Below are 25,965 nucleotides of genomic sequence, written 5' to 3' on the forward strand. Positions count from 1 at the left end.
TGTTCCTTTGCAGCCTACGCATGCTGACGCAGCTGCCCACCTGAACTACTAACAAATAGACTGAAGCTTTTGTGAGTTGCCCTACTTAAGGCACTGGGAAGAAAATACGGCAAGCTAAATTTGAAGTTTGTGTGCGAATTGAGGGAGTCTGGAACCTCTGACCTTCAGAGATGAACAGTTTGATGAGACTTGCAGATTATGTCAAAGCCCCATGTTTCCTTGTATGATTTACTCATTTTTATAGCTTCAGCCGTGTCTCTTTGGTCAATAAACCAGTGTGTATTGCCGTAAAAGATGCCTGCATGAGCAGACTACTCGGGCTCCCTCTGGTACACACTTACTTTCATGTTAAATTCCTTTTTCCACACCTCCTCTGACCTTGAAATTCCTGCTGCACACAGGCTTTCCTCCAAGGCTAGATCTTAAGACCTGCAGTGCTGCACATTTCCAGCAGGGGCCACTCTAACACACACTATGTCTGCAGAGCAGCTGTGCTGGCTCTTGCTGAGGGTCTAGTTGGAACAACAGTACGCTGGAGAGGGGAGAGGCTGACATCACTGCTGAGTATGAATACATTGTCTTTTGTTTGAATAATTAGCCCCTGGAAAGGAAAGTGTCCTTTTCCTTAAAAATTGTTTGGGCTGGGCTGTGACTAGCGTGCTAACAGGTGCATACCCTTCAGACTTTTGTGCATTCCCCGCTCATGCTTATATCCAGTAGGTTTTGCACAGCTAAAGCTGGAAAAGCAACAATTTCCCATCAAAGCAGAAACCAAAGGATGTTGGAAGGTGATTTCAAAGCCTTTGTTGGAAGTGACACTCTCACCATCAAGCCACTTGCCTTTTAACAAGACACAGGCAGGGCAGCCTCAAACCAGGGGTCAGTGCCAGTGGCCAGTGGAGGAGAGCCCAGCACAGTGTGGCTGTAAGCTCCTGAAAGGCCGAAGGGGTCAGTATGAGAGTCAACAGAGCCCTGGTATGAGAGTGATCCCAGCCCTGCGAATGGTGGGGGCTCGGCATATCCCAGTCACAGTCGGCTAGTGACACAACCCAGTCTCGAACCCATCACCACAGGGCCATGCCAGAAGTCCTTACCTTATATACTTAAGCGTCGATGAACAGAAAAAAGATGCAATAATCAAATGATAAAACTCTGATGCTTGAGCTCATTTACAGATATTCTGACTGAAAACATTTATAAATTAAATGAGACGCACTAAGTCCTGGGTCCCAAAACCCTCCTCCCCCCTCCAGGAGTTTCACTGCTTGTAGAACTGCTTCTGCCTGCTCAGAGTGCAAACAGAAGATTCACAGTGACAATGTAGTCAAAACCATTTATCAGCCAGCAGTTTGCACTGAAGCATAAGAAAAATATCTTTCAAAAACCTGACAAACAAACAAGTCAAGAAATGAACAGCCGAGATGGAAAGGCTCCTGGCACCAAAGCAGCTGGAAAAGATCTTCCTGAGCTCTACAAAGAGATCAGAAACACCATGTAAAATAAATTTAAAAAACACATTAAGATTTGCAACAGCAGAAATGTCTGCTATATATCTTGAAATTCAGATTTTTCATCACACTGTTCAAAGATTTCTTGACACCTCTCTACATGTAGGGAATACATATTCACTTAAATCCCATAGATTGCAGGATATCGGGAGAGCTCCGGAGCATGATCAAGAAATGTTCGGAGGCATAAAAAGTTCCCAATTTCAGGCATTTAAACACATAAACATGGAAGAAAGGTAAAGCCAGTAAAGGAAGGATCATCCCTGTTTGCTTATCGCAGTTATCTCAGAGGCACATCTGTGCTGTAAATTGCTTTTGTTTTGGAATAAAGGAGTACCACCTTGCTGAAAGCACCAGCACCAATTTTATTTTGGGGCTTTCAAGGTGTTGCCTATCATGAGTAAAAGATAGGTTTGCCATAGGATGCTTGAACATGAAGGTTCTAGAAATCACTGGACACTAAGAACTGGTTTTTGGAACTGTAACTGTTTTTTGTAACAATGTGCAGTTACAACACTGTTTGAGATTGGACTAGCTCATTTCATTAAAAACAAGCTGGTGTTTGGAATCAACCACACGTGGTACAATTGATTCACCTTAATCTAACAGACACTTTTTATAATCTCGGAGTGCTAAGAGTACCAGGGGATCAATCAATTTGCTCTACACTTACTAAAACATAAGTACATAAGAAAATGCTTTTCTCTTTCTCTCACACTGTCATTCCCGCTGAATCTGAGTCAACAGTACAGTGCTTGACCCTTGAGCAATGGTCTTGGGTTCGATGTTACTATTTTGAAAAACCTTTTGACCCAGGGTTAAAAAATCAACAGAGGGTGGGAGTTTTGATAGAGAGAGATAGCCAGAAAGTTGGGTGGAAAAGATAGTCCGGGGTTCGATTTTGCTGCCTTAAAAAGCTATTGACCTGAGATGTGGCAATCAATAGACACAATAGACTAACGTGGGTAGAAAGATCCCCTAAGACAGGCAGAGAGAGAGCAAGAACGAATGGCTTTTGGAAAGTACACAGACACAAAGTCAGAGGAGGAGTTGGAAGGAGGAAGGTGAGCGATCTGGCTGTTTTAACTCTTTCCACACAAGGTCTGGCAGAAACGAAACTGTCTGCAGGCAGAGTGTTTCTGCAACAGAGCATCCACTGTAGATGCTCCAAGCTCTTTAGTCTGTGCAAGAATAATAATGATTACCTGGAGTATATACTCATCAATCAGGCCGCATATTGAACAGATTCACTTCATGTCATAAGAGCAGCCAGTAACGTTAAACGCTGTTAACTGTCTGGGCTGGATTAGACGGCGAGAGGAGAAGAAAGCTCTCACACAGATTGAAAGTGGGGGGCGCAGGGAGTCTGTGTTGATGGGCAGTCTGAAAGGGAAAACTCCCTGTGTGCTGTCATTAACAGCCTGATAATGAAGTATCAAATAATATTAGCAGAGGGTTAGCAGGGTACACATCCAGCCAAGTGTGTTAAATTACTTCTTGTGTGAAGTCTATTAGTGTTAATGGACTAATTAACAGCGTTGCAATGTGTGGGCTCTGAGATTTCAGCAGCCCTGCACCTAGTTTGTAAACCCGTGCAAAAAGATAATGTTATTTATGAGTGAAGAATGAACGTAGATCTTGCTCAAGGACCAAGGCTGTCATAGTGGAACTGATTTTTTCTCAGTGTATTTTTTCCAGCATATTTAGGTGGTGAGGGAGCAGCCAGGCAAGTACTGTAGATGTTGTACCCCACCCGAAAGGCAACGAGAGATTTTGAGTAGGTCCTTTCCTTAAATGTTTTAACAAGGGAAGGCAAAGAATGAGCATGTGTGAGAATCACGTGTGACAGGTGGAGGATTTTAACCTTCCAAACCTAAAGAAAATATACCTCTTCATCAGCCAGACCTTCACAATGACTTTATGTGTTGATCTGAACATCTGTGGTTAGTTTTTTACAATCAACACAATTAACCTTTCGGGAGCAGTGTGTGTGAACAGCTATGTGTCTAGGGTGTCAGAAAGTGATTGATGGATGTTCCCTTTAAGAGCAATTTCAGTCTGCTTACCTAATCTACTCTAGTTACATGGTAACCTAATTGTAACTAATTGTAATGGCCAACTCACGGAAAGACCACAGCTGCTCAGTTCATACTCACAGCACAGATAGCTACACCACAGATCATAGCATGTATTAGGGACAAGTGTAAGGCTAGGGTCACTATGTATGTGAAGATACATATTTCTGAAACTATAGTAATAAACGAGTTAGAATGCAGCTCCAGTGTTTCATGAGGCTTCCATCAAGGTGCTATTCTTGTTACATAAAACTGCATTCAAAAAAAGCCTCACTCAATAATTCTGTCTTTAAAAACAAATGTTTTTAAAACCACAGCTTATGCCTCTCTATTATAAAAACAGACTCTTGGACTCTTATATAAGGCTACTGCGAACAATTCACCAAGTCTGTTGCCAAGCCTTGACATCACAGAGGCTTTAAAGAACAGTCGGTATGACCCGGTCTGGATGCGAAAAAGCAAAGCATAACTCACTTGCTCTTGCATGGAACACAGAGGTTCCAAGAATGTGCTACAATGACCTTTAACCCAGGGAAAACTTTATGAACACGGAGCGATCTATATTGCTCTAGTAAATGCCACACAGTCCTGTATATCACTTTGCTGCAAGGGAAGTAGTTCTCCATATAAATAACAGACCTGTGGTTTTGGGCTTTTTTATTTCATTGGAAATCAATTGAGTATAATACATTGCGCTCTTGTACAGATTCCCTTTACAGTGCTATCTCCTCTGCTCTCTGCCTTCGCAGGCTCAGAGTATAAGGTGTTATATACAGCATGATGACAGCACACATTCTGTTTTTACACAAAAGGATTGTGGGGGTCTGGAGCAAACTACCCTGCCCTGTTGTCGAAACTGATACCCTGGCTTCTTTCAAGATGTGGCTGAGTATGATTTTGTGGATCAATTGGCCACTAACTGCCAAAATAGGGAGCTGGGCACGATGTTTCTCAGTTGTGTTCTTTCTTATGTTTCTGACGGAGGATTTCTAATCTATAGGACCTCACCTCTGTCATTGTCTGAAACAGAAAACCGTTTTTTTATGAGGTTACAATGAAATTTGCCATGTGTGTTGTCATGTGACTTTTTTCTTTCTTTCCCCCAGACCCAAAAGTGCTTAAACAAATATAACGCGTCCCTTCAGTGTTTTTTTTATTAGGAAGCACAGAGTGAAGGCTGGCTTCTCGGGGAGCTAATTGATTTGCGAGGCTCCCAGGTAAAACAGCCGCCGAGTTAAAGCTCTGAAGAGAAAGAGAGAAGGGAAATCACTCAGACAGAGCCTGGAGTTAAAAACAGACACGCGGATATATGTCAGGGATGAAACCTGAACCCATTCATCTGCCATGGCTGATGGAAGAACGCATACCAGAACAGGACCAGAGTGCTTTTCAATAGCAGACCGACAAGGACTTAGGGCTCAGGGGCTGACATAAACTACAGGTTTCTCACAGGCACCAATTCACCTGGAGCGTCTTCAAACACTATCAATTTGTCTAAACCAGGGGCAGGCAATCCTGGTCTTGGAGGGTTGGATTGTCTCCAGATTTTCATTCCACCCCAGTCCTCAACACTCTAAATCAGTTTCTTGTGGGCTTTAAAGGGACTAATTGAATAGCTTCTCCCAGCTCTTATGGTCTTAAATCTGATATAAATGCTTAAATCCATATTTGCAGAGTGCAGTGTCGATCGCTAGATGTAACATTTGGTCAGTAAAAGAGAAAGACGTGAAATAAAGAAACAAATATGACAAACACATCCATGCAAGGTAGGTAAGAATTTATTCATAGGACTTTGAAACAGTTTCCAAGAGTTGTGTCCCCTGGTTCGTGTTGCACTGTTCATTCAGAAGACATAAGCTCGCCTGACTTTGTCATTGCCTATGAAGACTTTGTCAAGCTGCAAGCTCTGTAGGTGCTGCATGTTTCATGACATTATCTTATTTAGTAAATATACAGAATCAGAATTGTGTCTGTAGTCTCTGTTTACCTTTACATATTCATCCGCTGTCCAAAATATTCGAAATTCCTGCTGAACAATCGGTTGGGTTTCTGCCAGAACCAAGTACTGCTGGAACAGAACAGGGCAAGAGCACTGCCTGGACCTTCCAGCAGTTCTGTGAGTTTTCAAAGACTGAGATCAGGGGATTCTTCCAGCCAGGGAAGAATGATGCCACTTGTGCTTTGCCCAGCCTTGTGTGAGTCTATGAATTTAACTGTTATTCAGACAAATGAGTGTTGTAGTACAAAAGCTGTTTTGGCAAATACAGCAAATACAGCAAATAAACAGGCACCTTCCTAAAAAAGTTCTCATACACTTGCCAATTTACAAGTAATACAGAACCAGAAAGAAACTGACTCAGTAGTGCAGGGGCTGCTGCTAGATTATTAATAGTTCTGTTTGCTATCAATCGTTGCTCTAAACATAAAGTATACAACACCCAAGTCTTTAAATGTGGAAATCTGTGACTGACTTTCTCAGTGTTTGATTTCAACTCTGCCTGCTTGGCCACACAGTGGTTTTTTGGCATCCCTTCTGCCAACAAAACACTCAAAACAATCAACTGTTAATGCCTACAAACATCTCAGATGGAAAACAAAAAGAAATTCTGTTTCTTCAGTCATTTTTTTTTCTTCTCATGAACCGACGGCAAGTCTAGTCTGCACGCAAGCTCACTGCCATCACACTGTAGACAAGGAATATTATTGGATCGAGCTTGTTTTAATTTGTTCTTAGCCGGCATGAAATTATGTCTGCTAATAAAAATACACGCACTTAATCCCAAGGCCAGACGCTGGGTCTATTATTTGTTTAAGTGAGATCTCGGGGTCTGCCTGACATCTACCACCATAAGCGCCTTTTAAAATTACCGAGGCTCAGGGAAAATTTTCTGTAGCAATGATATGCGAAGAAGGGAGAGACCAAAATGCAGAAGACCTGCACAGCAGTGTTCCTGAAAAGTTAAAATGTGTGAAATTAAGGTGCTCACTGGTGAAACTGCCAAGTGAATGTGAGACATCAGCCCTCTCATTCTTTCACAATGAATGCTGATAACCAGTCACGTTTGGGCCAAATGTGGTAGCTACTCAATTTGGCTGGAGGGCTTCTGCATTTAGCTTTTTTGTCAAGTGCCGTCAATCATTCCTAACTTATTTAGTCAAATCTTATGACTTCATATAATTATTTTACCCAAGACTTTTCAAGGAATACAATATACAGAAAGCATAGAGAGTGAGAATTTATCATAATAAAACACAAGGCACAGGAATCACAGCAAACACAGGAATGTGAGGAAGGAGGTGCTGGTGCTGTTTTTTTAGAGAAGTACTCTATTCTTCACTCGAACCTTGCTAGTGTCACCAGGGCTGCTTCAGTGTAGCTGGATACCGAGATGTGTAAGCACCGCTGATTTCTAACAATGTTAAAACAGTTCTAGCAGACTGCGCTGGCATGGGTTTGTAGACCTGTACAGATATTGGCAACACTGCTACATTACAGCTGGGGAGGATCACAAGCATTTTAAAAAGACTACAATTATTTTATTCCAAGTTCATAAAACATTACATTACTCAGGAAAATCACATTGATCTCCTTTGGCTGAGAACCCCCTGTATGGAACTGTTCCATTTACAAGGCGGTCATTTAATTCCTCAGTCCTCAATACCTCGTCTGTCATCTTTATAAGGAAAGAAACAGCACAATGGGCGATGAGATAGTACCTCTCCATAAAGAGAAAAGAGGACACCTTGACGTTTGTGAAATGCCATGTTATTTTTATTAGCACCAGTGGCGTGGCTGAGAGCATTTTACAAGTTTCTCTGACAGAAATAGACAGAGGACAGTATACACTAGGGGCTGGTGACTCAGACATGTGTACAATGGCCATTTCCACTGATCTATCACACAAAGAGCTACTGCTTTTGAATCTTTTCAGATGTGCCTCTTACTGCTAAAATACGTGTTGAAGCATTCTAGTCTATAAGCATCCATGAAACCATACTGTACACTGCTGGGAAGGGTTGCCACAGGCCTGAGTCCTGGAAATACAGGGTGCATGGAGGGACTATACCCTGGACGCCAGCACGACAGTCTGGGTGGATGGGTACTGCGACACCCCATTGCCTACACACCAAAGGAGTTAGGTCCAGGGGCTGCTGTGCTGCATTAGATGATTTCCGACCCACAGCAGACAAAACCTTTTCAGACAACATTTTTAGGACGATTCAAATCTCTCTGTTAACATTAAACAGCTTTATCTGTGCTCTCAGGTCGCCTGTAATCGATCTCTGGGATAAAGGACATCAGTTTGAGTTTGTCAGGAAAGCAAAACCATACTGGCTGTGAGGCTGGCAGCCCTATGAGGGACGGGGTGTGGATGCATGTGGATGCACCCGCAGAGGCTGCAGGGGAAGGGTGTGACCACATGGCAGACTAGGGGCTGAGAAAAGGACAGACGATACACTGATCCGGAGACTGAGAGCTGGAAATTGGATGCCAGCCCAATATTACTCTTGCAGCATACCAGAAGGAGATATATAGCCATGCCTGAAATCCCCTACAGTACGTCATGCTTGATAGAAAAGACTATACTGCAGATATCTAAACAATTACAATACAAATTCATTTTTACGCAATACACTTTATGTCGAGACATCCCAGCTCAATGTACAGAAGTATAAACAAGACAACAGAGAGGTACATAGGGTAACATGTCATTTGCAAGCCATTTATGTAAATCATATTCAAAATTTAAAGTTGTCCGTCCTGTCTTAAAAGAACCCGGAAGGTATATTAAGAACAGGTAAGGGTCCATTCCATGTGTCAGGTGACACACATCTGAAGAAGGCTCCACAGCAGAACTGTGTCTCTGTTCTTTTCCTTTCAGCATGGCATTGACCTGTTCCTCAAGACCAGAGCAGGTCTACAGCATGTTGACTGGGGCAGAGCTGGTGTCTTACCTGTACTCCAGCGAAAAGCGAGTCAGTTCAGTCCCGTTATGGATCCACTTGAACTCCAGAGGCCAGCTGCCCTCTGCCATGCAGGTGAGGACCAAGCGGTTCCTCTCCAGGTGCAGTTGGGTCCTGACGGGCTCTGTCTTGAAATAGGGGGGAACGTCATCTGCAACACAGAGAAGCTTCGTATGAGACCAGGGGGTGAAACCTAGTGCTGCTGGGAAAGGCACTTCCTGGACTTCCTGGGAAATGTGAAATAATGAACCAGAATCCACAGAACAGCTGTCGGGTTATTCCATGGGAAGCCTAACCAAAACACAAACATAAATAACTGGAATACGAACTTGAAGTTCTCTTGCTTTTCTACTCAACAATGTCCCAGGCGAGAAGGTAACAGATTTCTGTGATATGTGATATACTCTGTAAGCTACACAGCCTAATGAACACACAGACTAAGACAGTGATGCCCAAGTCATGAATGTAAGGATGCACATTATGTATAATAAACAGAAGTAGTGCAAGGAAAGGGCTTTATTACCTGATTAGGGAAAATGCTGCTTATTAGTGAAAATATATGGGGATTTTATCAAAATAAAGGTGTTTGAGCACTAGGTTTAATTGCAGCAGGAGGTCACAGGTCTCTAAAGGAAGGACTGTTATCTGGAATAGAGAGAGTTACAGGGACAAAAACCAGGAGGAAAACAGAGAAGAGGAGCGTTTGTGAAGGAACAGATTGAATGTTAAAGATGCCATATAGGATCAATACGAGAATCTGATTTAATAACTATTTGTCCAGGCACATCACAGCACTTATAAAAAAACAATAAATGAGGTTAGATTCATTCACCACAGAGATGTAGTGACTTGGTTAACAGAAACTAGGATTCTGTAGTAGGTTCTGAGGTCCGTGCGTCGGAAGTGTTAAACCCAGGTGTTCCCTAGGCAGCAGCAGGACAGACACGGCCATGGCACAGCAGAGCAGAGACCCAGGTCTGGAACCGGACTCGGTTTCCCCATTCACCACAGGCTTCCCTGCTATACTTAAGTGCCACTTTCAGACAATCACTCCTAATAACATCTTTACACTGCAAATGAAAACCAGTGCTGTATGAAAGGGCTGCAGGCAGCCTAGCCTGTAGAGCTGTACGTTCTCATTTAGCGGTACACAAATAGCGATGTGCGGAGCAACCAGCTTCTGAAACAGAGCTGTCTCCTCTCGAATATGCAGATTAGCCTTCACAGCAGACAAAGGGCCCTTAAAGCACCTCAGAGAGCTCAGAGGACCCACGTGAGGCAGTTACACAGGTCATGCGTTGTACACTCGCTCTTGGAGTTTATTTCTAAATCTGCGCGGCATATTCGGTCAATTACACCTTTTTACTAATTAATGCTAAACAGCATCCAGGTACAAATGCAAGCCTTCCGGTTAACATAAATAATTAAACCCAATCTGTCTCATTTAAAAAGTTCTCTTCCTCTTGCATGGCCACCTTATACTTTAATGAGCACTAAAACACTCCATTACTGATTTCTAAAGTTCACTCAGCTACTACTGTATCGATAAGCAGGGGGCAATAAGTACATTTTCCTTTCCACAGTCTGGGAATATAGAGTTGATCTCAACGTGAGACTGACCTTTATAGAAGTTTATATATAGAAAGTCAGACGTAAGGCATGGTAGAGGCAATTCATATACCTGGTAATTCGAAAAGGGCAAAACACAATTTAATGCAGACAGTGGCAAACCAATGTATAGACAATGAGCATGGTAAAACTACAAGAGAACTGCAAAAACACTGTGCAAAATTCACAATGTTTATTTTTTTATCAGAGGTGATCCATATAGATCATATAGTTAGAAAACCTGCATGCCGTCCTGATAAGTGCACAAAAATATTCTCCCTTCACCCAACTGTTGTCTCCTTTATCATGAGCAGAGTCGCATGGAGGTCAACTGCTGTCTACACAAAACCCAGGAATGGCTTGATATGCCCCAGGATGCAACAAGCCTCAGAGCTTCTACTACTGCCCTACCCCTCACGAGGAAAAAAAATTAAATCCGCATCTATGTATTTTGCAGTATAATGTATAATGTATTTTGCAAAAAAGAAAATAAGGAAACGATAAAGGAAAATCCAATTTTTTCCCTCCAACTGCCAGTTTCCCAGAGACCCCTGCCCCCCAATGAGACACACATCTCCCCAGCTGTGCTTAAACACTCTGCCAGCGAGCACAGCCCTCTCTAAAGCAATGCATACAGTACATATTTCACTGGGAGTCCTGCAGCCTCAGGGCACAACACACACAGACAGATAGGTACTGTATGAGCACACGCTGTCAGTCTGCACATCTAATACTGAATAGAATACTTCTGTTTGCATTAGAAGTGAACAAAGAAAAATCAAATTATACTGTCCTCACTCTTCTAACTTCAAAAGCAATGCCTAACCACACTGGAGGGCTTCTAATCACTATTTTTGTCATAAATGGATTTGGCTGCATAAACCGTACTTTTCCTTAACCCATTGCAAAAAAAAACAGCATCTGTTGTCGTCATCATCTCGGATACCAAATTCACACAGTCACGCCGTCATGTTCACCTTTAAGAAATCCCACAGCAGCTATCGAAAACTCTGGGGAAAAAAGCCTCGAAGAACGGGAGACACAGCGATGGGAACAGGCCATTTTTCTCCCGTTGCTAACGAGCTCTAAGCCGAGAGCCGTGGCACAGGGGTATAAGCACAGCGCTTTTTTTTTTTTTCTGCGGGAAGACCAATTGTCTCTCTTCCTCCAGGCCTCTATTGGGTTAGTGTCAGAGAAGACATAAAGGCTGCTTTGTAATCCTGTGTACACACAGCTCGTGGAATGAATGCTCCTGCTGCCAGCGTGGCCAGAGATGGCAGCATTATTGCCAAAGAGCTTTATCTACACTGGCACTTCACTCCCACTCCCATCCTAAGTGTCGGTGCCCTGTAATAATCCATGGGCACAGGCTGAGAGGGGACTGCTTTTTCAAGTGGCTCTGGCACAGCAGGGTATGAGAAAAAGCCAGCTCTCAGTGGCTTGCAGCCTGACAAGGTCGCCCAGGCATCTGGCCTGCAAGACAGTGACCACCGCTGCCAAGGTGCCACTGAGCTCCAGCCCTCTCCCTGCCATGGTCTGATACCTGGCTGGAAGAAGAGGACTATGGGAAGTGGAGTTGGGCTTCAAGGAGAGTCTCAGGCTGGGGGACAGCCCTGATGTTTGGTCCTCTGTATTTCAAGGCGGGTGGGTGGCTGCGTAAGAGTGAGACTTCCACGGAATACAGCAATCGGCAAAAAGTGAGCCTGGAATATTGAAACCATAAATCTGCAGCTAACGTAAAACTGTCTCTTTTTATGACCTCGCAAAGGTGTTATTGTAAATCTGGTGACTAACCTAAAGCAATGACAGGATAAGCTATTACGGTGTTGTTTTTATTGCTTGCTGTACGGATTTGTCTTAAATATGCAGCAAAACGGCAGACACCGCAACACTTCATAAGCCTTAAATTTAAAACACATGCTGTATAATGTAAGCAGTCCGCATCACGATGGAGCAATTTAATTTCTCCAAAAAATGAGTAAACTATGCAAGCTATGGATTTTTTCTTTTCACCTGATCTCTCTCTTTCTTGGTCCACAGGAAGCCACCATAGTGTAAACTACCACACATGATTGTGAAAAGTAAATGACTCCCCCAGTATCACAGACAAGAAGCCAACAAGCTGAGCAGGTTTCTGAAGTCCTTCAAGCTCGTGCTATGAGCTGCTTGTTGTCAGACCCTGTAGCAGTTAAGGTATGTTTTTCTCCCTGTGACAAAGCCATGAGTAATTTGGCCCTTTTGCATTTTTGAATGAGCCATCCTTCCAGGCTCCATTTCTGCCTGGTGTGCAGTTGCTGAAACAAAGAGATATCCCGCTGGAAGTTGAGCTGAACAGTGCCAGAGCATCACGCCAGGCAGAGAAGAGTGCGTCGAGCCAAACTGACGGGTGGACTGAGCTGAATTCTTAGACACACACTCTTCCACACACGCCTGCTGCCACGCTCACCTGCACTGCAGCGGGACCAACCTTTTAAGCTAGCTTCCTCAAGGGTGTTAAAAAATTAAGGCAGAGAAACAATGTTCTCTGGCTGTAAATAATAAATGTCTGGGTTTCTACAAGGAGCCCCTGAATGTCAGAGAGACTTGCTAACACAAAGAACATTTAGGACAAAGGGCTGTTAAGCAGAAGGAATCTAAATATTCTGTACACAGCAAAACAGGCCAACACTGACGGGTTCCATCCTAAAAAGCACCTGTGCGGATGATACTGGTGGAGAGAGTATGAGAGTTTAGCATATAAAAATGATCATGCTATAGGGGATCATGTGGTGAAGTTTTTCTTAGCTCTAGGAAACATTCAAAACATCATAAACATACAGAGTGGATTTAATACCAAAGGAAGACAATGAATATTCAGACAGATGCAGAGTCTGGAGCTCATGCTAGGTGCTTGAAGGCAAACTGGGGAGAGGCGGTAGAGCAGTCTCCTTGCAGCTTGAAATATATGTCTTTTTGTAGTCCTTGGCTTTTCCTTGCCTCTTGAACATCTTTTCAACAGCAAGAAAAGAGAGGAAAACCAACAACCAACTTGAACTGGGATGAGAGCTGCAATTCTGCACTCTCTGCCTCCCAAGCAGAAGGCAAGTCTCTTCCGTAGATCAAAGCTGTCCCTACACCCAAGGCAGTCCCACACCAATCACATCAAGGAAGAACATTAGGACTGAGAGCAGCTGAGAGCACCTCAAAGATGGTCCTTGACTGCAGTCTTTCTGCCTTGCTGCTTCTCACAGTGATGGCCAACCTTCCATAACAATCAGATCAGGCCTGCAAATTCTAGAAAGTGGAGGAGCAGTGGTATGTATGCTCTCCCTGGTGGCAGGAGGTCAGATCTCATCAAAGCTGGAAATCTGAGGTGCCCTCAGTCAAACACGGCCCCACAGAGATAAATCACTAATCACTAATTCTATAATTACAACTCAGGCTGGTTTCAAAGAGCTCACTCATCAAAGGTTCAATGATGTAAACTTTTTTGTTTTTATTACCATCAGAGGTAATAAAAACAGCCCCAATTTATTCCATAAAGCAGAACTAACACACACTCAATGCACAATAGTAATATCCGGGTAATCTCATCACTGGGAAATTGAGTGACATTAATTTTTACCAACAGAGCCCCACATCCACTTAGTAATCCAATAATATAAATTGACTACCATTAGCTGCCTCTTGACAAAGCATAACATTAAAATTAACTGCAAAAAGCATTTGGTCTGAAACAATAGTACTCATTACGTTACTTTGTACAAAAACTCTTTTCCGATTAGGGGAAAATAAGACAGAAGCTCCCATTAAAATCAGGCCCCTGGCCACAGAGAGTTCTTCATAAAAGTAATAAACTTCATCCAATTGATTAAAATCAAGGCAGACACTACAGATGCATTTCGACAAAGAAGACTTCTTCAGCGCAAGAGCAAAGAAAGAAGGGAAAAAACGACGAGTCTTTAAAGAGGTAATTATTCATTTCGGGTGATCGTTAGAACAGGCACATTTTAAATCTGCAGGGACTTCTGGAAGAAATAGCAGCAGCCATTGATTGAGCACTCTTTAAAAGCAGCGTCAAGCTGATAATCAAAGAGAATCAACCGCAGCACTGTACTCATTGATTATTCGGCGACCGATAATTTGGCTTTCAACATTTTCCAGTGGTTACAGGCCAATCATGTGAAAATGTATTATACAGGATTTACAGACTGAGTAAATACATTAACCACGTACAGTACTAAATATAATGTATTTTACTTTGCATTAAACAAGGTGAAGTAATGTGTGCTGTGTAGAACTTTAAATGTGTATGTACCCAATTTGTGTGATTAAAGTCCTCCGCAATTTAATTGTAACTTTTTTTACAGTAACCATATGCACAACACCCCAAAACACAATGTTATGAAAGTATATGCAAACATAAACAACTGTAAAAAAATCAGTCTTCCTAGGAAAAGGTACCATGTGCTTTGCAAAGCTTTCAGATAAGTTTGTAACTGCAACCCCTGCACAGGCAATACTTAACATTACAGACTGCAAATTCCATTTCTAAATGCTTTATGATTTAAACATAGTATTAATAGAGAAACATAAATGTGATAACCAATACTTACTTATAGAGTAAATGCAGTTATATTGTATACATTACTGTATGTATGGATGTTAACCCTAATCTTGACTGTAGCCTGAACCTTACCTTTCAGCCTAACTCTGGGGTTAAGGGTTTGTAATATGCTTAACTTTTTAAAACTCCATTAATAATGTGCTAATCGATTAATTATTAACAGCTATAAATGACCAGAAAAACTCAAGTGTAACAAGAGTACATTTCTTTGTATTGCAACTGCTCAAAACAATTTCTTCATATTTGACAATCTTCATCCTAACCCAACACTAAACAGAGGAATGGACTGTAACTGTACATTATCACTGTTAAGTAAGCTAGGCTTATTGCTTTAATTATTGCTCTTACACTAATTGCAGCGTTCTGCTTCTCATGCTGTTATTTGGTTAGATATTTTTCTTTATTTATATAGTTGTTTACTTACTTTGTTCTCGTAGCAGGAGCGTGACAGCCTCTTTAAGTGCCTTATCAGTTGAAGGAAAATAAAAACAGGGTTCTGCGGAGTAGCTGGAGATAATTCTTCACATTATTACTTAAGGTAAGGGGAGGGTGGTGCTGGTTAAATTTGTGGGTGTAGGGGTCTTTGCATTATTTTGATTCCTTTCCCAGAAGTCAGTTTTCATTTCATCCGGTTTTGACAGAATTATGATATAATTGTTACAATGATGTTAAACAGGCTTTATTTTGTTCCTACATTTATTGCACTTGAACTGCAGTGACAAAGCTGGGTATATCAATGAAAAGCAGGCTCCTTGGTTCATTTATTTTTTCTTCCAGTTTTTATGATTTATAAATGATGATTTATAAACTACTAACATCTTTACAATATTTCTGTCATGACTGCAGCCGGATTACTTCCCAAACTTCCACTTTGGAAAAAAAAGCAGAGGCTAAGTTTAGGAGAGGCTAAGCAGGGGGCTAAACTAGAGTATTCCAAATTTTCCACAACCAGAGATGGTAGAGATGGGATGTCCTAAAAAAAGCAACGCTATCAGCTTCAGTCAAATAATGCATAATGGAAAATTGAGAAAGTTAAATGTTTCTACCTGTGCTTAATAGAATAATATTTCAAGATCTGTTGTGAAAAATGATATCACAATCAATGTACCAAATAGTACAGGGTTCAAGTAGAGTTTTAGGACAACGTCAGTGTATCTCACTATCAAATCCACTGAGACAGGGGCAACTGGATTGGCCTCGTGTTACCTTCAGAAGTCCAGTTTTATATCCTGCTTAGAAATTTACATAAGATCCTCTTCTGAAATTTTACTTTTAAAATTGGCATTCAAGAGCTCTTTGACAGGCAACAGAATCCCAAATTCCTGCAGCTCTGGGCCAGAGAGGTCAAGCAGATTGGAAAGATCCATCAAATGGGGTGTCTTTCACAGGGACGGAGACTCTGAAAATGAGGGACAGGAGGCCTTTGAGAATTTCATTTAGCGTAATCCTTAATGCTTTCTTAATGAGTTTTAATTTTGGTGCCTCCCTTATCGCACCACATGGAGCTCAAAAGATAAAGGAGAGAGCTTCTAGGGAGGAAGAGAGTCATCCTAACTGCGAGGGAGGGGCTGTTCAGTTGTATTTATCAGTCAGGAAGTGGGAGCTTTTGAGCTGCACTGCTTAGGACTGACCAGTAATGTTGGGCACATCCAGGATAGTCCCAGAAATGTACAGTAGCTCATCCAGGCACAAGTTTAGAATCACAACACCAAGTCAACTTTCCTCCAACCAATTATCAACCAGAAAAGAATGTAAACCATCTATGTTAAGACAATTCCCACCTCTCCCCAATTCTCCTTCCTCAAAACATGCCTCTGAGGCTTTCTTTTAAATGTCTAAGCATATGCTCTTGTCTGTATTTTTCTGTGCTCATAAAATATAAAGAGGAACTCTCTCCTCTTCCAAATCAGGTCACCAACACTTTTTCATATATAGGAACCATTTCCAAAGCCGTTGAGCTAGTAGTGTCAACAGGGCTCGCGGAGTGAATTTTAGCACCACAAGGTGTGCAGAGCACCAATGATTATATTGAGGTATTCTAACACTATACTTAAGAAATGCCCAACCCTAATCTTAGAACTAATTGCTCATTCCTAAATACATCCGTATAAATAACACCATGAACATGCAAGGTGATGCTTTTTTGCCAGCAGAAGTCTCCTCGAGTCTTGAGTGATGAAAGGTAGAGCCGGCTCTGTGTCTTTCACACCTCCAAGCCAGGTGACAACAGCAGCAAGACTTGTAGCGACTCTCCAACCAGCTCCTGTCACCTGCAAATGTTTCTCCTCGAAAGTGAAGCTAAGGAGTATGAAGGCAGTGCTAACAGGTATGGCTACGATCTCCCCTAGGAAAACGAGATAAAATGAATTTACAAAGCGTTTGAAAAAGGAAAAGAATCGTTTTTAAAAACCAACAGCAAACTGAATGCATGCTCTAGCTTTATACCGATGAGGTGTTTTTCAAGTCCAGTCTGGATACATCACAATTGGTATCTCTCACTAGCACTAAATAGTTCAGACTCCTTTTTTTCTGCAACTCGTAGCAAGGCACGCAATAACCAGCAACGTGTTGCGCCTCACTGTAATTATCGGGTATTCAGCACACTATTTAACAACGCTCATTACAGAGGACAGCGATCGTAAATACTTATTTTAGCCAGCCGTACTATAGGGCAGTGTCAGCGAAGAGCTGTGCTGTTGAACTAAGAGCAGGCAGATAAGGGCAATATTTTGATGAGATCAAGTTATCCATGACTGTGATATGTTTTCAATTTCTCTGGCACTTTCGCTTCTTATAAGTGTCACACGGCTTAATACCCCGGCATTACCTTGGTCAGTCCATTAACACGGAAGTAATTTAAATGACAATCCCTCTAACTGGCAGATACATAACGCCTTCCGCTTGAAGGAGCTGAAGGTGCCTGAGTGACGACGTTGTTACTGCTGATCGCTCCTGAGTGGCAGCTCTGCGGGGCTGGGCGGGGGCCGAAAGAGGGGGTGATTAACAGGCCTGCCTCCTCCATCATACGGCGTCCCAGCAGATCCAGGCAGAGAGGCAGAGGCCACAAGCAGTCACCCAGATACCTCACACCTTCTTTCCAAAACGCACCGCACACGCCCAGCTTCGCCCCCCGTGTGATTCATCGCTTGTTCCTTTCCTTGCAATCCACACACTTCATTTTGGGGAAATGCTATAAATCACCAGGGTAGAGACTACCAAGATGCATCGTATTACATATACCAGAAAAACAAATTATGCCACATAAATGTAATGAATGACATAGTGCAATTAAAACCCGACTGTCAAGTATTATAAAATATCGCGCACGATGAAATGTAAGAATTTGTACAGGATAGGTACTACTGTAATAGCATTGTGTTTTACACAGTTTTCATATCCAGTTACCTGGAGGAGAATTGTCTCCTTTTTGTGTGGCTGGAGAAAGGCAGGGAGAGGGATTCGAGTTCATGGTTAATGATGCAGGACAGGAGCTGGAAACCAGGGGCACACACTGCTATTCAGGGACGACATCATTATATCAAAAGTTCCCTGTGGAAAATATTTTTCGGGGCAAATGGACTCTTGATTTAGCCTCTCAGCTGTGAGTTGATTTGGTAACGACATCCTGCTTAACTGGAGTCATTCTGAACTGTGCAACAGATGAGGAAGACGTCTCCTGATACAGTAGTCACACACCCTCGTGCTGGGAGGGAGCTTGTTTGTTTTGAACGTGGGGTCGGGGAGGGGTGAGGGCTGTGCATGGGGCAACAAACCTGCCGTGCCGTCTGCACCCAACCCGTGCCATGAAAAACGCCCTCCCACCAGCTGCCAGCTCACACCACCCTTCTTACCCTCTCTCGCTCCTCAAATGCACAAGGAGGTTCTCAAAGGTGGCATTTCGTAATGAGCTGGTCCCGAGGATAGCCTGGTGTTAATGAGAGAGTCAGTGAAGTATCTCTGGCAATTCCAGGTCACTGGCAGGGGTTAGCATTAAACTAGTGCCCACTGACAGAGGGGGCAGAAGATTAAATGTAAAAATCCAGGGCTCTACTTGAGCTATTTTGATACCACATTAAAAGTGTGCCTGAAGCATGGCACAGTACACACAACATAATTCCCCTCGTGTAGTCTGGAGGAGTTCCCACTCAGTTCTCAGAATATGGTGAAAAGTGTATATCCAATCAATAGGCTGTGGAATTACACTTTGCTAAAAAACGTAATCACATTACATCTCCATATAGAGTATTTTGCAAAGCATGCAATCCAAAGTACTGAAACTTTAATACATTGGCTGTATGCCCAGCATAGACCTAGATCAGTCTGTGTTTGCTGAGGGATAAAACTGAAGCCAGAAATGAAGTAAAGAGACCTGATAGTGAGACATGAATATACAGCGCCAAATGAAATTCTTTGCACCTTTTCCAAAGTAACAAATGATGGGGCCTCACAGCCTGAAATCAAGATTCATTCATTACGATTGATTTTACATTTAGTGACACGTCGTAACACACAACCTCCACGTGAAAAACAAATTCTGAAAAGAACTGTAATTAAAAATGAAAACGTAAAAAATGTGTTACTCTAGAAAGGGTGTGTAGAGTTTCTATAGGCGCAGTACAGTACGGCCAAATTGAGAATCCTGGTTTCAAGTCTGCTTCAAACACTTAAAAGTGGATTTAAATTTCTTATCAGTCCTTCAGGGCTGGAAAACATTATTTTGCAAGATGCAGACTAAGTCTTACTGACTGTAGATCTTTGATTAAACAAGGGCAATGGATTTTATTTCAGATTTCCCCCTCTGTTTAATTCCTCAGCTCCAGGAGCTGATCTTTGGTTCCCAGGGCGAACCTATCCCCTGTCTCTGCTGAGAATTTCCATTACACACTGCCGCTCACGGAGAATGATGAGTTTGTTCTGTCTGCGTGTGCGCTGTCTCTGGGAGCGCTCAGCTCTAGGAAATCATTTCTGATTTTTTTCCTTCCTGAAATGAAAGGCTGTTTAGTAGCCAGGATCGCTCTTGTGCAAGCTCTTCAAAGCACGACTGCCAAGGGAAGAACGGTTGACTGTTTAGTCGTGAAGTCTGGCTCCTCAAAGCACCTCAATCCTCAGGTTTTTAAAAGGTTTGACTTTCCCAAATAGTTTACGTTAGACAGGCTGAAAGGAACCAGCGGAAGAGTTTTTAACATATTTGTCCAGGATAGACTGTTACCTCTGCGCCTCTGAGGTAATTATTCATCGTTGTGAAATGTATTTTTTGTGGCCTGGCCGGGCCTTAACCTTGGTTTGTTAATGGCCACAGAACACTGAAGTCAGTCACCTCTCCCCACATCTCCACTTCTGCCCCCCCCTCCCCCCTCGTGCTGGGTGCAGAGCGAAGGGTGACAGTTGATCAATCTCGGTCAACTATGACTGGCCCCTCTAATCTCTCTCTCCATTCTCCTTCCCACCTGAAGGTCAGAGCTTTCAGCCTGGGAGATCCAGGAATCAGTCACTGTGTCACCCCTGCCGTTGCCAATGACAACCTGCTGATTGACGTTCAATCAGCTACTGTGCTCCCCCCTCTCGAAAACAGTAACACAGTGGTTGTCTGTTGTGACTCATGAAAATAATTGCAGCACAACACAAAGGGTATAATATAGCACTACTCCACTGAGCAGGTTATCTGCCTGCTGCCTTCAGTTAGTGTAATGTTAATAGCAAGGGTAATTGTGCTTGGAATATGACAGTTACTCACTTCTTTGAAAAGGGCTTCTGAAAAAAAACGACACCGGTCTTTTCAGCAGGACTTAGAATTTTTTAACTTGACTCAGAAATGTCAGTCATTCAAAAGTATGTGCCACAAGAAACCCGGAGCATTGTCCATTATCACACCTGCTCATTTCATGAAGCAGTATAAAGACAGGGGTGAATGTGCCAGCGAAGAGCTGGCACATTCTTTCAACACCGTCCTTTCTTTCCCTCCCGGGAAGAAAAACAAGAGGCCGGAAATGGTACTAAGCCGTGATCAGATCAGGTACCTCCGATAAGACACGTACAGTAGCATGTCATGTTCTGTACCTTTTCCAGTCTTGATTGAAACCCTGTCTGCGGGCTAAAATTCCAACAGGGCAAGGAAAGAAAAGCAAATGTTTTCATCGTCTGTGGAAACTCTCCAATTTTGACAGCCCAGCCTGTCACACAAATAACAGAGAGCTCTTTGCAACTTCATCCTTTTCGCCAAAATTCACTGGAAAGGTCATTCGCTCTCAGATGGACGTAAACAGAAAAACAAGAAACCCCAAACATTTCACTGTTGCTCCTTTACGCATTTGATCTCCTCCATAATTGAACGAGTCGGCTCAGGAGCCCACTTCCACTTTTGGGAAATGGGAGAGCAAGTTCAAGGAATGAAAGGAGCAGCACAAGAAAGGGAAGGAGGCATTTTCCCGGATTCAGTGAGCACATTCCGTGTATCTGCAACGTGCAGGTTCTTGCCTGATTCTCCTTGGGATTGAGATTGCTAATAGTGCAGTACTGCTGATAGCAGACAACGCATTTTGAAGGAATGAAGCACTTTGGCATCTCACAGTGTTGGAAAGTATAGTACAAGCCTCCCCTGGCAGCTTACTACAGTGTGAGAACACGCTCCTGCTAAGAACATGTTCTGCTAAACATGCACGTCTTCTGCAAAGACTTAAAAGCTCATCTTGCTTGTGCTCTGAGGAATTATTCCCTGCAATGTACGTTTTTGGCATGCAGATAAACACTTAATGGATTTGGAAAGGAAGTGCACAAGTACACGTACTTTGAGAAACGCTGCTCCAGCTCCAGCTTACAATGAATGTGTTACACTTTTATTGTTTTTCTGAACTCTTAGGATACATTTACAGCCACTGTTTAGATGGTAGGGACATAAACAATGCCTGCGTCTTTCTTCTGTTTTCGTTTTGGGAGAAAGATCTTTTCTGTCCGGCTCAAAATTCAAAAGGACTTATTTATTAAAGGGATATTGCTCAGTTCATTGCACATTCAAAGAAGGCTACCCCAAACCTTAGCTTGTAAAGAGACTTCAGAAATGCTTCATTATTACCAAAGAGAAAGGGATTGATTGTTTTGAATTGGTCTGGTTTCAAAACAATACATTTTAGCTCCAGGACAAGGCCTGTGAAGTACAATTTCTCTGAGAAAGCAGTGCCGAAAGATGCCATGCAATGAAAGGGATTTGGGTCTGTGTAGATAATGCTGTGGAAGAATGAAAGATTATACTGTTCCACATGATTTTGAAAGCCATGTGGTAACAAGTAAAGCAGGACTAAATTAAATGAATGAAATTGGTTTTAAGCATGGGAATGAGAATGAAATTGGTTTTAAGCGTGTAATGACTAACTTCTTTTACTAAGAGCTCACCAGAAACTGACTTGACTTGCTGCTAAATGAAAAGTCATTTCTTTCTATTCTCATAGGCCACAATCGCTCTTTCTTCTGTGTTCATGTAAAGAGCAGTTCAAAACCAAAATCCATTTCTAGCCCAAGTGACTCCGAGTGGAATGGGTGGCCATGTAAATTTGAGAGTTTTGAGTTGGAAAGCTGGAAAACATAATAAAGGCTTCTGACCAAATATCGCAGAGATGGGTTTCAGAGCGATCCCACCCTTTGGACATGACTGACTCGACCGCTTTGTGTTCTACGTACAGTAGTTTAAAAGATACGAGCGACCGAACTGCAGCCTCTTCTATGTTTCTGAATGATGATGACAAAGAGCAACAGGACATGAACACTGTCGAGCCAAACAGGTGAAATTCCCCTTTCTTCTCCATGGGAGGCGGGGTGGGGGCATTTTGCCGGGCGGAGCGGTGGCTCTGTGGCTAAGGATCTGTGCCTGTGACTGGAAGGTTGCCGGTTCAAATCCCGTGGCCGGCAGAGGAATCCTACTCCGTTAGGCCCCTGAGCAAGGCCCTTAACCCTAAGTGCTCCAGGGGCGCCGTACAATGGCAGACCCTGCGCTCTGACCCCAAGCTTCTCTCCCTGTCTGTGTGTCTGTGTCTCCATGGAGAAAAGCTGGGGTATGCTAAAGACGAATTCCTAATGCAAGAAATTGTATAGGGCTAATAAAGAAACATTATCATTATCATTATTTTGGACACAGAGTGGAAATCGGGGGCTGGGGGTTGAAACATGTTTCGAAGTTCTCTAGGCCACGCCGGCCATGAGTGAAATTGTAGGAGGTGAAGGAGCTGTGGAGGGTGAATGGGTTTCTCTCCACACAACACTCTTCACGGGCTGGAGAGAGAACTGAACAGTCTGCAGCATGATTCCTCTTCACTCCAGAGCAGCCAGGTCGGCCAGGGAGAGAGAGAGAGTGGACCCTGGCGGCTCGAATGAAGATTAATCACGTTCGAGGATTTATTGGAGAAAAAGGCATTACGAGCACGAAGGAAGGGGAAAAGTAGGGGGAAAAAAGACCTGGGAGAATCGTTCTGTGGCCTGCCACTCCTGTCTCTACCACTGATTTGTGGGCAGCCAATAAAGTAACTTAAAAACAATTAAAGGCATCAATGAGCCAACAAATGAAGAAATTAATTTGGAGTGAAGAGAGCGCAGGGAGCCGTTAGCCTCAGGGCTGAGTTATCGGCACCTGGAGTATTAGACTTGCAGCCGCCTCACGCCACGCGTCTCGGCGAGAGTCCTCTGCCCGGCTGTCTGCCGGGGGGAAGGCGCACTCTGCTCGAGTGCAGAAGAACCGGCCGGGAGATTAATTAAGCACAAGGAAGTGCGCCACAACTCTGAGGATAACGAGAAGACAGCAGGCATTGTGGAGCACAAAACATACTGTAGCACAAGCTAAAGAAAACCAGGCGGAATATTTCCACATGAATGCAAGATTCCATAACACCCCACTTGGGAGAGGAATATTTGGACAAATTAACATCACCGGCCCTTTTCACAAATTGATATTTAAGACCCAGAAGCAGGAGCGGCCTGGGAGTCTGGATCAGCAGGGCCCAGGGCCTCTCCTTCTTGCTCTGTTTGTTAGAGAGTGACAAAATAAAAGGCCCGGTTTTCCAAAATTCGTTTTCTATCAGAAGGCTGTTAATTTGAAGTGGATCAGAATAAAATGAGCATTTGTAAGCCTGTCACGGTTCTAGTTAAATCAACCAAAAGTAAAAATACAGAACAATTACCGTGTATGAAGATTAAAACTATTGTACTGTTCCGCAGTGTATATTTCTGACTTAGAGCTGTGTAATTAAAAAAGAGCCCTCCCCACCATCCGCAAAAATAAAAAAGCCATGGAAGCTTGAGTAGTCCACACGCTTTGTGAGTCTTACGTGGCATGCATTTAAAACGTGTCAGATTGCTTCTGTTACTGGTTTTGAGTAATGCAATACGATTAGATCCACTGCATTTATAACGTGCCTTAAGAGAGATAATGTTCCCCAAGGTAATTGGAATATAATATGGAAAGATGGTATCTTCGTATTCAAGGAAATGCAAAAGGATACAAATTACAGGCAGCTATTCATTCCACTGAGCAAGTTTGCTTTCCATTGCAGGATCTCATCCAGGTGTTTGTTAAAATCACCTTCAGCGGCGCGACTCGTACTCAACACCCACAGCGTTTGGTGTATAAGAAGTGGAGGCGCAGCTAAAGGCTGGCCTCAGTGAGAAAAAAAGGGCACGAGGGACATGTTAGCTATGTTTCCTGAGTAGAAATAAAAACGTTTTACAAATGTACAGGTGAGCGCACAGAACCTTTCTCCCCCTCTCCTCTTTGGTTGTCACAGGGAGTCAGCTGGATCTAAAATCTAAATGTAGCATATCGTGAGACGAAGAAAAACATGGGAAGCAAGAAAAAGCCCAGGTGAACTAGCGACCTCAGCTTTCAGACTAGCTGGGTTCTCCAGCGTCGTGTTGCTGCCTTGTACTGTTGATCTTTTTTCTTTGCGAGCAAACATACGGTGAGTGGAATCTGCAATTCTAATAAAGATGAGACAAATCCGAAACAAAGGAAGAGACAGTCACCAGGATGAGCCCTGCAGAGCGTCATGATAACACTTGCAGGTGCGGACAGGTTCGACAAAGAGCATTGGAAGAGAAACCAGAAACACAAAACAAAATCCCAGCCACATCGAGCTTAAGGTCATTACTGGTAATTCCTCACTTTTCGCCATCTGCTGTGATTGTTTACACTCTGCTAGCTAATTAGTTCCTAATTAGTCAATGCTGAAAAATCCTCAGCTTTCCAGACACACACCGGTGTGTGAGGTACATTATCACAACATCTGCACAGCTGCCAGGGAGAGAGACGCCCAGCAGGCCAGCGCTTCAAGTTTGTTTGTGTTTTATCAGCTCTCCGCTCAGCCCCGTGAGCAGCAAGAGGGAGGAGTGATCTGAGGCCTGAGCCAGGCTGTGGAGAGAAGACAGCAGACCGATTCTTCACCCCCCCCGCGATCAGACTCAGATCACCAACTGGCCAAGTTTCAAAGCCAGCTCCCACACAGAATTCGCTCCGTTTGTTCGACGTCCAATCGAAAGGGCGGCTACAATTGCTTTATCCCTTGCAAATTTGGGAACTATAAAGATGCTTTAATATTGAATTTCGCACTGATCTACAATTGAATTATGTAAAACCCCTTCTTTGCTTCATCTGGGGCGCACGGGGTACAGAGGCACAGATCTCTATAGGCATTCATATATCTGTGCACCTTTTCTGTTTACCCTGTAAATGAAATGTCTCATTTCTACCACTTCACGTTAACATTGAAGGTACTGTATTTGACTAGAGAATGTCATTTGCATGGGTCTCCTGTTTTCATCCAGGGATTTGATCTGTTTAGACACATCCAAGCACCCCGACATCATCTCAGATGCTTACTGTGCCCTAAATGGAAAATTGGATTGGATTGGAAGTTAACATCATTCTACCGCATATTAACCTACCATCCTTTTTCAATCAAGGCCTTTGGAAAGAAAGCATTCTCAACCAGAGGAACGTTTGACACTTGCCAAGGAAAGACTTCACTCGTGACAGGTCAACAGAGAGCACGGCCACTCTTGGTGTACCTTTAAGAAAGAAAGGAGACAAGAGGAGCCAACAGGAGGCTGGGAAGCACTGCGGCCGAAGACCAGGAAGCACAGATTTACAAGCCTGTAGTCCTCAAAAATGGGACAATATTATTTTTAACAGTGAAGGAATTAAATAAAAACCCATGGCAACTGAGCA

General features: G+C 43.1%; 1 protein-coding gene across 5 annotated transcripts in view; it reads right to left on the minus strand.

Annotated features, from left to right (window-relative positions):
- The window catches only part of sdk2b (sidekick cell adhesion molecule 2b), a 228,598-nt gene that overhangs the window by 76,796 nt on the left and 125,837 nt on the right, over positions 1 to 25,965 (minus strand). For all 5 annotated transcript variants that reach the window (XM_088599880.1, XM_088599881.1, XM_088599879.1 and 2 more), the window contains exon 2: positions 8,540 to 8,699. In XM_088599880.1, the coding sequence (XP_088456006.1) occupies positions 8,540 to 8,699 (160 nt within the window). The remainder of the gene's footprint in view (positions 1 to 8,539; positions 8,700 to 25,965) is intronic.

The sequence above is a fragment of the Lepisosteus platostomus genome, chromosome 11 (genome assembly GCF_059453375.1).
Source record: "Lepisosteus platostomus isolate fLepPlt1 chromosome 11, fLepPlt1.hap1, whole genome shotgun sequence".
Lineage (NCBI taxonomy): Eukaryota > Metazoa > Chordata > Actinopteri > Semionotiformes > Lepisosteidae > Lepisosteus > Lepisosteus platostomus.